This window comes from Manacus vitellinus, unplaced genomic scaffold (genome assembly GCF_001715985.3).
Source record: "Manacus vitellinus isolate BGI_N305 unplaced genomic scaffold, ASM171598v3 scaffold_26_pilon, whole genome shotgun sequence".
In the NCBI taxonomy this organism is placed as follows: domain Eukaryota; kingdom Metazoa; phylum Chordata; class Aves; order Passeriformes; family Pipridae; genus Manacus; species Manacus vitellinus.
In genome coordinates this window covers 8,973,650-8,985,125 of record NW_021939960.1, presented here as the reverse complement: position 1 = coordinate 8,985,125, position 11,476 = coordinate 8,973,650, and the positions used below count along the sequence as shown (strand labels likewise).

The 11,476-nt window shown below is 50.5% G+C and overlaps 1 protein-coding gene across 1 annotated transcript; it reads right to left on the bottom strand.

The window, feature by feature from the left end:
• LOC103754276 (BPI fold-containing family B member 4) lies at positions 1 to 10,233 on the bottom strand. The gene is made up of 15 exons (XM_008920076.2): positions 10,122 to 10,233; positions 9,253 to 9,367; positions 8,674 to 8,778; positions 8,271 to 8,426; positions 6,630 to 6,693; positions 6,176 to 6,239; positions 5,654 to 5,745; positions 4,445 to 4,618; positions 3,727 to 3,780; positions 3,066 to 3,233; positions 2,887 to 2,954; positions 1,720 to 1,762; positions 1,188 to 1,251; positions 778 to 854; positions 1 to 218 (listed from the first exon to the last, which is right to left on the bottom strand). The coding sequence occupies exons 1-15, from the start codon at positions 10,231 to 10,233 to the stop codon at positions 195 to 197; spliced, it is 1,380 nt and encodes a 459-aa protein (XP_008918324.1). The 3' UTR covers positions 1 to 194.
• Positions 10,234 to 11,476: the final 1,243 nt, after the last annotated feature.

Sequence of the window (11,476 nt, the reverse complement as noted above, 5' to 3'; positions counted from 1 at the left end):
AATTGGGTTTGGCTTATGCAAGTGTCGCTGTACTCACATGAGCCAATTCACTTTAGAGTGTCTTAAATATTATCAATAATCTTGAATCAAGTTTAGGAAAGAAAAGCAGACAATGCTGGCCCTGGTGTTCTGTCCTCGCTGGTCTCTTCCTCTCTCTGTCCCCGCAGACCTCTCTGTGCCTTGCACTCCCCAGCTCACACCAGAAGCACGAGCAGGCCCTGAAGGGGAGCAGGGAGAGACACAACCACGTTAACTCTCAACTTAGAGGCGTGCTGGTTTCACAACACAAACCAAAGAGAAAACCCTCCTGCAAGAATCTTCATGTCCAGTTTGTAATAAGGAGGGCACAGAACCCTTTGGGAAGTGTCGGAGAACATCCCGGCTCTTCTGGGACACCTCCAGGGTGCACAGGGCTGGAACTTGGTGCAATTCAAGACACTTTGGAAGTGCCACTGAAAAGGGCTTGCATGACCCCCCAGATCCACATCAGAGCTGCTTCCATAAAGTTCTCCAGAAAGGAAAGAAGGGACAGGGAACCAGGAACTGCCCCGGGGTCTGAGCACTGCTCATGACACACTTGGGTCCATGCGTGGGCATCACATCCTCAGGCAGCATTCCCTGATCTGAGGGAAGCCAGACAGAGCAGCTCTTTTGCCCTTTCAGGGGTTAAAATCTACAGCTCTGGTACACACCACCAGCACTGGCAGGGTCCTATAAACATCCCCAGTGGCCTGTGCCAGTTCCCTGCAGGAGAGAACAGCCCATCTGAACACTCACCGCTAATATCTGCACATCCACCTTTATTAAGGGAATGCCCAGCACGTTTGGCAGTGGGATCCCGATGCTCAGGGCACCTGCAGGAGACAGACAGGTCCTTGTACACCACCAAGGGGTGACCCAGCTCGTGCCCCATGACAGAGCTGCTCAGGGGCACTGACTGCAGCACCACCATGCACTTGGCTTTCTTTACATTCTCTGCCACCGACTGTTGCCAGGACTGATGCTGGGGTGGGATGGTGCAAGAATAAGGTTGGATATTTAACTCCAGCCTCAGAATGGGGATCAAAGAGCTTTAATGGCTTCCGCTCTCCTGACAGAGCTTCCAAACATACATACACATTCCCTTCTTCCCTCCTTCCCCAGAAATCCAAACACTCCCAACATTACAGCCACCCCGGGCACCTTACCATTCATCACAGGCAGTAATGTTTCCATGAGCAGACTGCTGCAGTGGGGCTTCAGGATCGAGATCTGAGCCAGAGAAGGAACAAGCACATGAGGGGCACTGCCCTGCCCGTGACAGCAGAGACCCCATCCTGCACTGACACAGCAAAAGAAACAACGGTCCCTCTTCTCTTTAAAGCAAATCTACTTTTATTCCTCAATTTGTATTCAGTGCTTCCTTTGGGAAAACTTCTACCTGGTGACACTCCTGCTGCAGGTCTGTGTGAGCTTTGCCCGAGCAGGGGTGAATGAACAAACAGATTTCAGCCTTACCTTTGCGTTATTAGAAAAGGCAGAAGGGAAAAAAGAACAGCAAAAGAAGAATTGCTACAACCTACACCACAGAGCAGCTAACAGCTATGACCATCAGCAGGAGCAATCCATCACAGCATCCCACAGGCATGGCCTGGCTCCCTTCCCTCCTGAAACTACAGGGCACCATCCTCAGCTGGCTCTGCCTGCCCAGTAAAGCCCAGACTAGTACCAGACACTTACATTACTGATGCCAACATCGGAAGACTCCAAGGAGAGGGAGGTGCTGCAGGCAAAGGAGAGCAAACAGCAGGTCAGACACAAGGCACTGGCCAGAGCTCAAGCTCACAGCCACCTCCAAGCACAAGGTTCCTCAGCCCATGGGCAGGGACCCCTGTGTGGCATCACCCACTAAGGGGTCCCTCCACTGTAACACAAAAAGCAGGGACTGCCAGACTTGCAAGAGAGAAAATAAAATAGGAAAATAAAAACTTAACCTAATTTTTATTTGCTTGTCAAGGAAGCAGCACTGCAGCAGGGCACACACAGCTCCTGGCTGCCCCTTCCCTCTCCCTGCACAGGTTATTCACCTTCAGAGAGGAGTCAGCTCCTGACAGCTGAGAGCAGAGCTTCTAGAACCCTGTGGTAGGGAGTAGGAACCAGGTGATCTTTAAGGTCCCTTCTGACCCAAACCATCCTGTAATTCTATGTAAAAACACCCAGTCTGGATTTAAGGACCTGGAGAATTTGCTACAGCTCCTCATGTATCACTGCAACCACACCACTACTCGTACCTAAAATGGATGCTCTATTTCCATTTCAATTTCTCTTTTCTACTGCTATTGAATCTTGTTATACCTTTGTCTATTGAATTAAAAGCCTTTTGATGCATTTCTATTCCCTATATCGCTGCATACAAGCTATGCCAATTTTGCTTCTAAATCCAGCTCTTTGACAAGCTAAATAGCCCCAAATCCTCAAACCTCCTGCTATAAGGAATGCTCTCCAATCTTTAATCATACCTTGACTGGCATTAATGACAGCACTTTCCTTTACTCCTTTATCACTCATGTCCAATATCAGGCATTTTTAACCACTGCCCAGGATCAAAGTCAAGCTGACAGTCTTACAATTATTCAGGTTACCTCATTCCTCCTTGTTATAAAACTGACACACTTTTCCCCCAAGCCTCCTAAAACTTTCCAGCTGCTGTAATCCTTCCTGAACCACCCTGTCCATCCACCTCGTGCCATCAGCCAGGTATGAAATCCCCGGATTCAGAAAATGAAACGTCTGGTTTACAGAAATGGAAAACGTTTCAAGTCAGCAGACCGAGAGCTATAGTTGCAACACAGAGAATGTCACCAGCCAGTACAAGGGGCACAGTCTACCTGCCCAGGGCCAGCCTACCTGCGCAGGGCCAGCCGCAGCACCAGCCTGCCTCCCACAATCGACACGCGGACGTTTAGACCAAGGTCCTGCCAGCAGAGAGGCAGAAGATCAACTCATGGAAACATCCCCATCCCACACACCAGTCACCCAGCTGGCTGCATGCTGCACCCCTTGGAGGTAACTCCATCCACACTTACAGCCTTCAGCAGCAGGAGGTTGAGGACGGATCCATCTAAACGGTTAAGGAACACCTGGACCAAGACGGAAAGCTTGACACTGGCTTTGTTTTCTTCCAAGAGGATGAGCGGGTTCCCACCCAAGGTCAGCCTGATGTTCACAGGGCTGGTCCCACGGCAGGTGGAGCACTGTGGGAATTGGGAACACATGGAGGTGGCTACTGGCAACACACACACCGGCCAAGCAGGGGATCAGCAGTCCTGGTGCACACTCTCACAGTCCCACAGCTCCACAGAGCCTCCTCCAAGGTCACACACAGGGTGCCCAGGAAATGGGAGATACCAGACATTTACCAGCTCTCTATGTCAGCTATCTGTGTCTCTGTGTCAGACATTTATCAGCTGTCTAGGTCTCTATGAGCTGTGGGTGAAGACTTTCCCCAGCCCAGGGAGCGGGAGAAGGGCAGGGGCTGCCGAGGCTGAGCAAACCCACAGTCCCTTTGCCCGCTCCCATCAGCTGGTCAGGCAGCAGGGCAGGCTCAGGCCATGCTGGTGCAAGAGGAGGGCAGCAGAAGGCTGGGGACCTTTGGCAGCAGCACGCTGACACCTCCAGCTGCATACCTTGGACGGCTCAGATCTGGCGAGGTTTTCACAAACCCTCGGGCCTGAACCAGTCACTCACCCCAGCAGGAGCGATGGTCCACAAGGTCTCGTGCAGACGGTTGGCACCAGAGAACTGTGGGAACAGAAGCACCAGCAGCCCTGATGAGCACTCCAGCTGACTTCAACAACACCCATCCTGCCAGGGCCACCCCATTGCACAGCACCCTGAGCTGCCCACCCTCTCCACTGTTCCCCAGCTGTTTGGGTGATTCCTGGTCAGCTGTTAAGGTGAGAGCACCCAGCTGTGGAAGGTGATGTCCTCCAAAGGCTTTCAACACCTGATAGTATGTGGACCCCTAACATTTCCCACTGGCAGTACAGATTGGAGGCACAGGAGGTGGAAACACCCAGGTAATGGCTCTGCGCACACACAGTGGCTTTTCTCAGTGACATTTTGCAGATTCCTTTAAAGGGATCACAGTCTGCAGGAGTCCATGGCACAACCAGTACACAACTGGTCTCAACAGGTGTCCCTGGGGTGCCCATACAGAAACAGGCACAGCTGAGCAGTGCAGGTGCTATTACAGCTTTCTGAGAAGAGCAGGAAGGAGGCAGCACTGGGGATTGAGCCGCTGCCAGCAAGCACACGCACAGGGACATGCACAGGGACATGCACACACAGCACCAGCAGCACCAGGGACACCTCAAACAGCCCTCCCCAAGCAGACCCGAGGCCAGGCTGATGCCTGTCCCTTGTTACCCACTCTGGCATGAAACACAGGTGCTGCTGCACTCACAATATCTGGCGTGCAGGGGAAGGTCTGCGGCGGCATCCGGAGCAGGAGGGTCAGGATGGCATTGAGGAAGTTCTGGCGCATCGCCAGGAGCATGAGCCTGTCCATCAACGGAGGCAAAGCGGAGGGGGATGAGTCGTGGGGGATGGTGATGCCTCCCACCTGCTTCACTGCACCCTGCAGGGAGAGGTGACACGGACATCAATCCCATCCTCAGAGCCATGAGGCCCAGATCCTTGAGACAGGAGTGCAGGGCCAGTGCCAGCTGAACAGCCCTCCTCTCGTCAGAGCTCCGGGAAAGCACCGGGCTTGGAGCAGTTCCCTGTGTGTTCCAGAGATGACAGGAGCTGATAAAGGCACGTGTGTGTAACTGAGGCCTTCTCATATAACAACGTGCTTTGTCCAAATCACAACTCACTGCTTCAGTTCATCCTGAGGTCTCACTCCAGGGACAAACAAGGGGTGATGGTGCAGCTCCCAGCAGCCCCAGCCCTCCCACACCCATCCAGGCATCAGCCACCCTGCAACTCCACAGAGTCCCACACTGACACCATCTACTTGCTAAGGAGACCAACTCTGACCATCCAAGGGTCTTGGGGGGACAAAGACTCGTCCCTACAAAGTGATTGCTCCAAAGCCAGAGCAGCAGTAGGGTTTCAGAGGCTGCAGTGTTTGCTGTCAGCAGTTGCTCCTCTTTAGTGCTCACATCTCAGTTGCTTCTCACCAGCCACTTGCTTTTATTTAAGCTCTCCTGTTTGAAAGTAGTTTGCTTTTTGCTGCCTTTCCCCCCCCCCTAGTAAGACAGAAGAGAAAAATACATCCATTAGCCTGGTTTAGCATTCACCCACCACAGAAGCTGAACAGCAAAGGCAAAAAGTACTAACACCAGGTCTGCACAGAAGGAGGGAGGAGGAAAATTGCTCATCCCAAGAGAAGGAGAGCTGCTCATCCCAGCAGCTGCATCCAACAAACACAAAGTCCTGGGCAGACTCGGGGTAAGTTTGAAAACAGAGCAAATTTGAAGAAAAGCACACACAGTTGCTTAGTGGTGACTTGGATCAAGATCCAAATACTTAGGAGCTTGCATTTCCAGGACAAGTCATTAGCTCAGCTGCTCCACAGGATTCTACAGCTCCCATGGGATGAGGTGAGCAGACTGAAAGGCAACACACAGCCATGCTCCCAGGGACCTGCTGCCCAGCATTAACTTACATCTAAATCCAGCCCCAGGAACTTGCCAGAGGTATAGGGGATGCTGGCCAGTTGGTAGTGGATCGTTCCTGCTGTGCCAACTGGGATGACAGCTACGCACAGGAAAAGGATCATTACAACACCAGGAAATAAGCAGCAACACAACCTCCTCCCCTGACCCCTCAGACCACCAACCCCCACATCCACAAACAGTCTTGAGATTCACTGCTGCAGGTGCTCGCTGCTACTCCAAATGGCCAAAACATCCCCAAATTCTGCTTGGTGGCATCTGCCTTTAGGATATAGCCCAAAAAGAGCATCAAAGAAAATAAAGCCAAATCCAAGGGCAACACATAAAACTGATATAAGGAGGGCCAAGGTGGGAGCAGTTCACTTGGAGTGCTGGGATGTGAATTCAAGGTTCAACAGCAGCCCTGCAGAAGGGTGCATCTATTGATGCACTGATGGATTTGACATGGGAACAGCCCTTCCCACTGTGGGGAACGTGGAGAAGCAGCACCTCACCCTCCACAAGAAACGCACCATTGAGAGTGCCCAGGAGCTGGATGTTCACAAGGTTCATCACGATGTCAACCACAGGACAGAGCTGCAACACAAACCAGAAACGTGACTGCTCAACCCCCCTCACCACCGTCACCCACAGCCTGCCCAGACCCCCTCCTTTCCATCTATAGCCCCATGGAACAAGTGCTGCTGGGATGCTGTGAAACACCTGGGGGCAGGGGAGAAACCCCAGAGCTGTGGGACCAACACTGAAGGGGAACACTTTGGTTTGGGGAATATCTCAGACATCGTCCCGCTGGCCACAGCTCTTTAGAGCTGCCAGGGTGCCCACAAACTTTCCTGCCTCATGGCACATGCCAGGCATGTGGGAGAGCAGCACAGAGAGATGGTGCAGCTGGCTGTGACCTCGTAACATATTTTTCCCAGTATCTCTGTGTTTCAGCTGTGAAAGGAGGGCAATCCTCAGCCATACCAAAGCGGGCAGAGTTGCTGTCAGCTGGCGAAGCACCATCTCATTCACTGACAGGGTGAGCAAGCTGGAAAGGTCAGAAAAAAAATCCCAATCAGTACAAAAAAAGCTCCAGGACGGGAGACCAAAGGATCTCCAGCCTTCATTTTACACTATGCTAGGTCCTTAGCCATCCCTTCAGGGCCACTGCTGTGGCTGCCACTGGCCAGAGCAGGGGCTGGACAGAGGGCCGGGGGGGCAAAGGGGTCACTCGCCCCACTGAGGGCTGAGAATCTCATTGCTGAGAATCACAGCATCATTAAACTTGGAAAACACCTCTAAGATCACCAAGTCCAACCATCAACTGAGCACCACCACCACGTTCACCCCTACACCATGTCCTCAAGTGCCATAACCACGTGCTTTTCTAACACTTCCAGGGATTGTGTCTCTACCACTTCCCCGGGCAGCCTGTTCCAATGCTTGACAACCCTTTCTGTGAAGAAATTTTTCCTTCAGCAATTAGAGGGCACAGATATCACTGCACAAAAGGAGCAAGCCTCTCACAGAGTAACCTGTGTTTTGTGTCTCCCTCTGGTATTCAAATCAGTGCTGTAGTTAAGGGAAGAGAGAGCTGTTAGGAAAAGCCTCATGTTCGTTACTGGGAACAAACAATTTGCATCTGGAATAACAAGAGGAGAAATCTGCTGTGTGACATTTCCACACTGCTGCTGAACAGCTCACTCGGGACGTGCAATGCCTGCAGCAGCACAAAGCCAGTTACGTCTCATAATCAATATATTTCTGGACTGTTGAGCTGGCAAGCCACAGACAGCAGGAACTCATAGAGCATCTTGTTATTTATGCCAAAATTCTGCCTACAGATGCATCTGAGGAGTGGCCATGAAGTCAATCATGTACATCCACACTTCCTTTACCCCCCTGGGAACTCAATTCCCACACACCATCACTGTAATCCTGCTAAAACTTAAAACATGACCCCCGAGAGCAGGTGAGCCATGTTCTTCTGTTCACTCGCACAGCATTTTTCAAAGCAGCTGCTGCACTGATTGAAATATATAATGCATAATGCAAAAAATAATTAGGAGAAATTCAATGAACCTGAAAAGTGAGCAATTCAAAAGCAATAAAAGAAAATATTTCCCATGATCAATTTACTGCTGCGTTCATCAATACACGAAGTCAGCAAATTCTTGCTGTCAAGAATTTAATAAGACTGAGCAAGAGATGGGACATTTGCATGGAATTACCCACATCCACAGCAATCAGAGGAAAACTCCACATGCCCAGCATTCACCTGGAACAGCAGTCAAAGGCAGAATGTAAAACCTGGGCAAGCAATGGTGCTGTTTTCCTAGAACTCTCCCTGCCCTATTACTTGTACCCTTTGGATATCAATTCACTAGCTAAGTCTAGAGAAAGTCATGCTTCAGATCTTAAAATTTCCACAGATAAACAGAGGAAATTAAACCTCATTCCATTTCCACTGAAGCAACTGGCTTTGGCATTAGGAAAGAAATTCCATCCCTGAAGCCTGGCTCTATATCAGCTGAGCACTGCCTGTGTCCTGGCAGACTGTCCATATTGCTGGATAAAGGGAAGAGGACTGCATGCAATGGAAAACATCAATCCACAGGCACTTACCCAGAAAGGACCTTGATCTTTATGGCCCCAAGAATGCAGAGGCAGTCTTCAGTGACAACCTGGACCGTGCCAGATTCAAAATTCGTGCATTTAATGTTTGCGGTAATGTTCACATCCACTAAGATATCAATTAGTTCTGAGAGCAGGCCAACCAAGCTGCAAAAGAGAAAATGGGATGATTTCATCTCTCAGCCTCTACCCAGAGAAACTCAGCAAAGCCAGAAGGAGAAGACTGCACCTCCTTCTCCTTCAGACCATTACCAATGTCAAGAGCCATCTTCCGTTGCCTGTTTTGCTCTGTAACTTTATTATAAGGTACGAAACAGCCCAAAATCCACAAAAGATGCAAAATATGGCAGAGTAGGGGTTCCCCTCATCGGCCACCATGAATTCCCCCACTCACCATTTGCCACTGAGCTGCAGTTTTGCCCCAATGGTCAGCTGGACCCCGATCCCTGGCAGCAGCACCACCGACAGCCTGGGCAGCCGGACCTGGACGAGGTGCAGGCTGTGAACAACAGCAAAGGCTGGCACAAATTAAAAACATCTTCCAGCAGCTGAGCAGCTGTAGCCATGAGGAACCTGCAGCACCCACAGCACCACAGCCACCTCCAGCCGGAGGCATGAGGATAAGGGACAGCTGAAAGCCAAAAGAAGGCAGCCTAGAACAAGACTGGGGTGGGAGCCGAGTTTGTAGAGCTGTCAGCTTTTTCCCCTCTGTGGTCCCTTTCCCCTCTCTCAGTGCTGTCAAGCATCTCAGACATCAACAGCCATCATCAGAGCTGTCATTCTGCACCCACACTCATAACCTGCAGTGCACCTTGTCACCTGCACTGCTGCCACACAGACAACTTTAGTTGGGTCAGAATTTCAGTATCATGGTAAAATGAGGATAACGGCCAGGGCCAACCACACCACTAGCAGCTCAGCTTGTCTTGCTTCAGAACTGATGGTGAAGGTGCACTCACAGCCAAGCACTTACCCCGTGATGCTGGTGGGAGAGTTCAGCAGACCCCCTTCACCCATGATGTTGGGGAGCACGAGGCCCTGCAGGTGCTGCTGGAGAAGCCCATTATGAATTATGGCATCTGAGAGAACTGGAAAACATCTGTGTGTGAGGACCAGCAGCGACCTCTCCCCAGTCAGTCAGATCCAACCTGATTCTGTGATTCTGTCCTGGCAAAGATGGGGCACAGCAAAGCCCTTTTGCTCCCCAGAACTCCTCATGGAGCTACCAGTTGTCTCCATGCAGTCTAACTACAAAGGGATGCTATTTTGCAACGTGCACTAAACCAAAGCTCCCCGTGGTGAATTAACATCCCAGGCCCCCAATTTGGAGGGCACATGATGGCTGTGCACTGCCAGGAACACCAGCAACCCCACTCAGAGCCTGGACTTCCACTCACAACTCATTTTCCATTTGTCAGTGGTTTTGTTTGTTGATTTTTGCCTGTTTATTTTTGCTTTCGGGGTTTTTTTGTTTGTTTGTTTTTTTTTTTCAGTAGAAGCAACTTGAAACAAGCCGGAACATTGCAAATATTATCATCGTGGCTGCTACTTCACAGCAGCTGTTTGTCAAATATCAGCTAATCCAATATGGAAATGAGACATAAAGAGGAAATAACCCAGATCTAGCCCTGAAATTCTATGTGGTTGCTTGGTACTGAAACATGTCCCAGTTGTGGAGCAGAGATTTCCCTGACCTGTGAACCCAGCAATGGCTCTCAGGGGCTCTGAGCAAAGTCTGCAGGAGCTATAAAATAAGGATAAAGACACTCGGGAGGTTTTATTCTCCTTCATGATCCCACAGAGCTTTCAAAACAAACACAAGTCATGCTTTTTTGTAGTTACCATTCTGCATGGCCCTCGGACTGACAGCGCAGGACAGGCCAGACAAGACTTCCTGAGAGGGTGAGAGGAGGCCACAGAAAAAGATGATTCCAAAAAGCTTCAATACCGTCATCTCCAGAAGATTCCCCTGCTGGCAAGGGAGACATCGGAGGGAACAGTGGGGAAAAATCCTATCAGAAGAGATCCCAGTGTCTTTAGGAGGAAAGAAGTCAAGCAAGAAATCCCTCCTTTACTCTTCATCCAGCTCAAGTCAGACTCTCGAGCCCAGAGCAGCAGGACCTTCTTCATGTCCATACATATGGACAGACTCCACACATGGGTCAATAAAAGCCCTTTCCTGGTCCCTTGTGACTGGCCCAAAATATTCACTCAAAAGAAGCAAAACTGCTTTCCCCCAAACCGATGTTTAAGTTATTTCTGTATCCATGTGATGAGCAGTTGCAGGTGTTTTGGTGAGGGGCTTTGCCAAGAGAAGCATCTGAGGATCATCCTTGTTCTTTCTAACTTTCAAAAGCAATAAACTGAAGCATAAGCGATAAAAACAAGCTAGCTAAAAGTTATAATTTAATAATTATCAACACAAATTTAATTACGAAATGGCAGACACAGGCTGGTGATGGGGAGCTTGGTGCCCAGCACAATCTCCAAATAAAGCAGCCGAGCACCAGGCACACTGCACGTGTCTTTCCAGGGCAAGGACCCTGCCACCACACCTGTCACCCTGCCACCACACAACCAGTGAACAGAGGATGTTACCTGGATCAGCCACAGCCAGCTGAGACAGGGTCTTGGCTCCACTCAAGCTCCTCTGGGCTCCTCAAGGCTCTGCGACGTTCCTTCTTCCCCGCAGCTGAGATGAAAGAGTCACCCTTATATAAAACCTGCAGCCAAGCAGACACACCTTCTCCTCACAGCCTACCCTGGCCCATGAGCAGCCATCCCTCTGCTCCTGCTCCTTGCAAGCAACACCCAGCTGCCACCTCTCTTGATTTATACGTGGCAACGTCACCACTGCCTTGACAGGCTGCCATTTCCCTCTGTGGCCTGGATCACTTGGATGCTGCTTTTTCCTCCCCCAGTCTGTCTTAGAAAGGATGCCCTGCAACCATTGCAGGGATCCCCACGCTTTGAGGGAACCAACTTATTTAGGATACCATCAGTTATTAAAGCATCTGAACCTGACAGGAGGCTGATGGGGCTGGCTGTGGAGGAAGGCAGCACGCAGAGCATATGAGCAGGGGTTCAAGGAGGCTTAAAGTAGGAAACTATCTGCTTTTGCCAATCCCTGAGGAGCTGTGGGACTTACAATGCTCACTTCTGTTTCAAGTGCAGCCCTGAAAAAGATTTTCTTGAGA

What these genes read in the sequence shown, in the direction of transcription:
- LOC103754276 (XM_008920076.2), bottom strand. Translation starts at nt 10,233, where the DNA reads ATGACGGTATTGAAGCTTTTTGGAATCATCTTTTTCTGTGGCCTCCTC. An exon ending in ATTACTGCCTGTGATGAATG is followed by an intron (nt 855 to 1,187) that starts GTAAGGTGCCCG and finishes TGTCTCCTGCAG; the next exon opens with GTGCCCTGAGCATCGGGATC. An exon ending in TGGATGTGCAGATATTAGCG is followed by an intron (nt 219 to 777) that starts GTGAGTGTTCAG and finishes GCTCCCCTTCAG; the next exon opens with GGCCTGCTCGTGCTTCTGGT.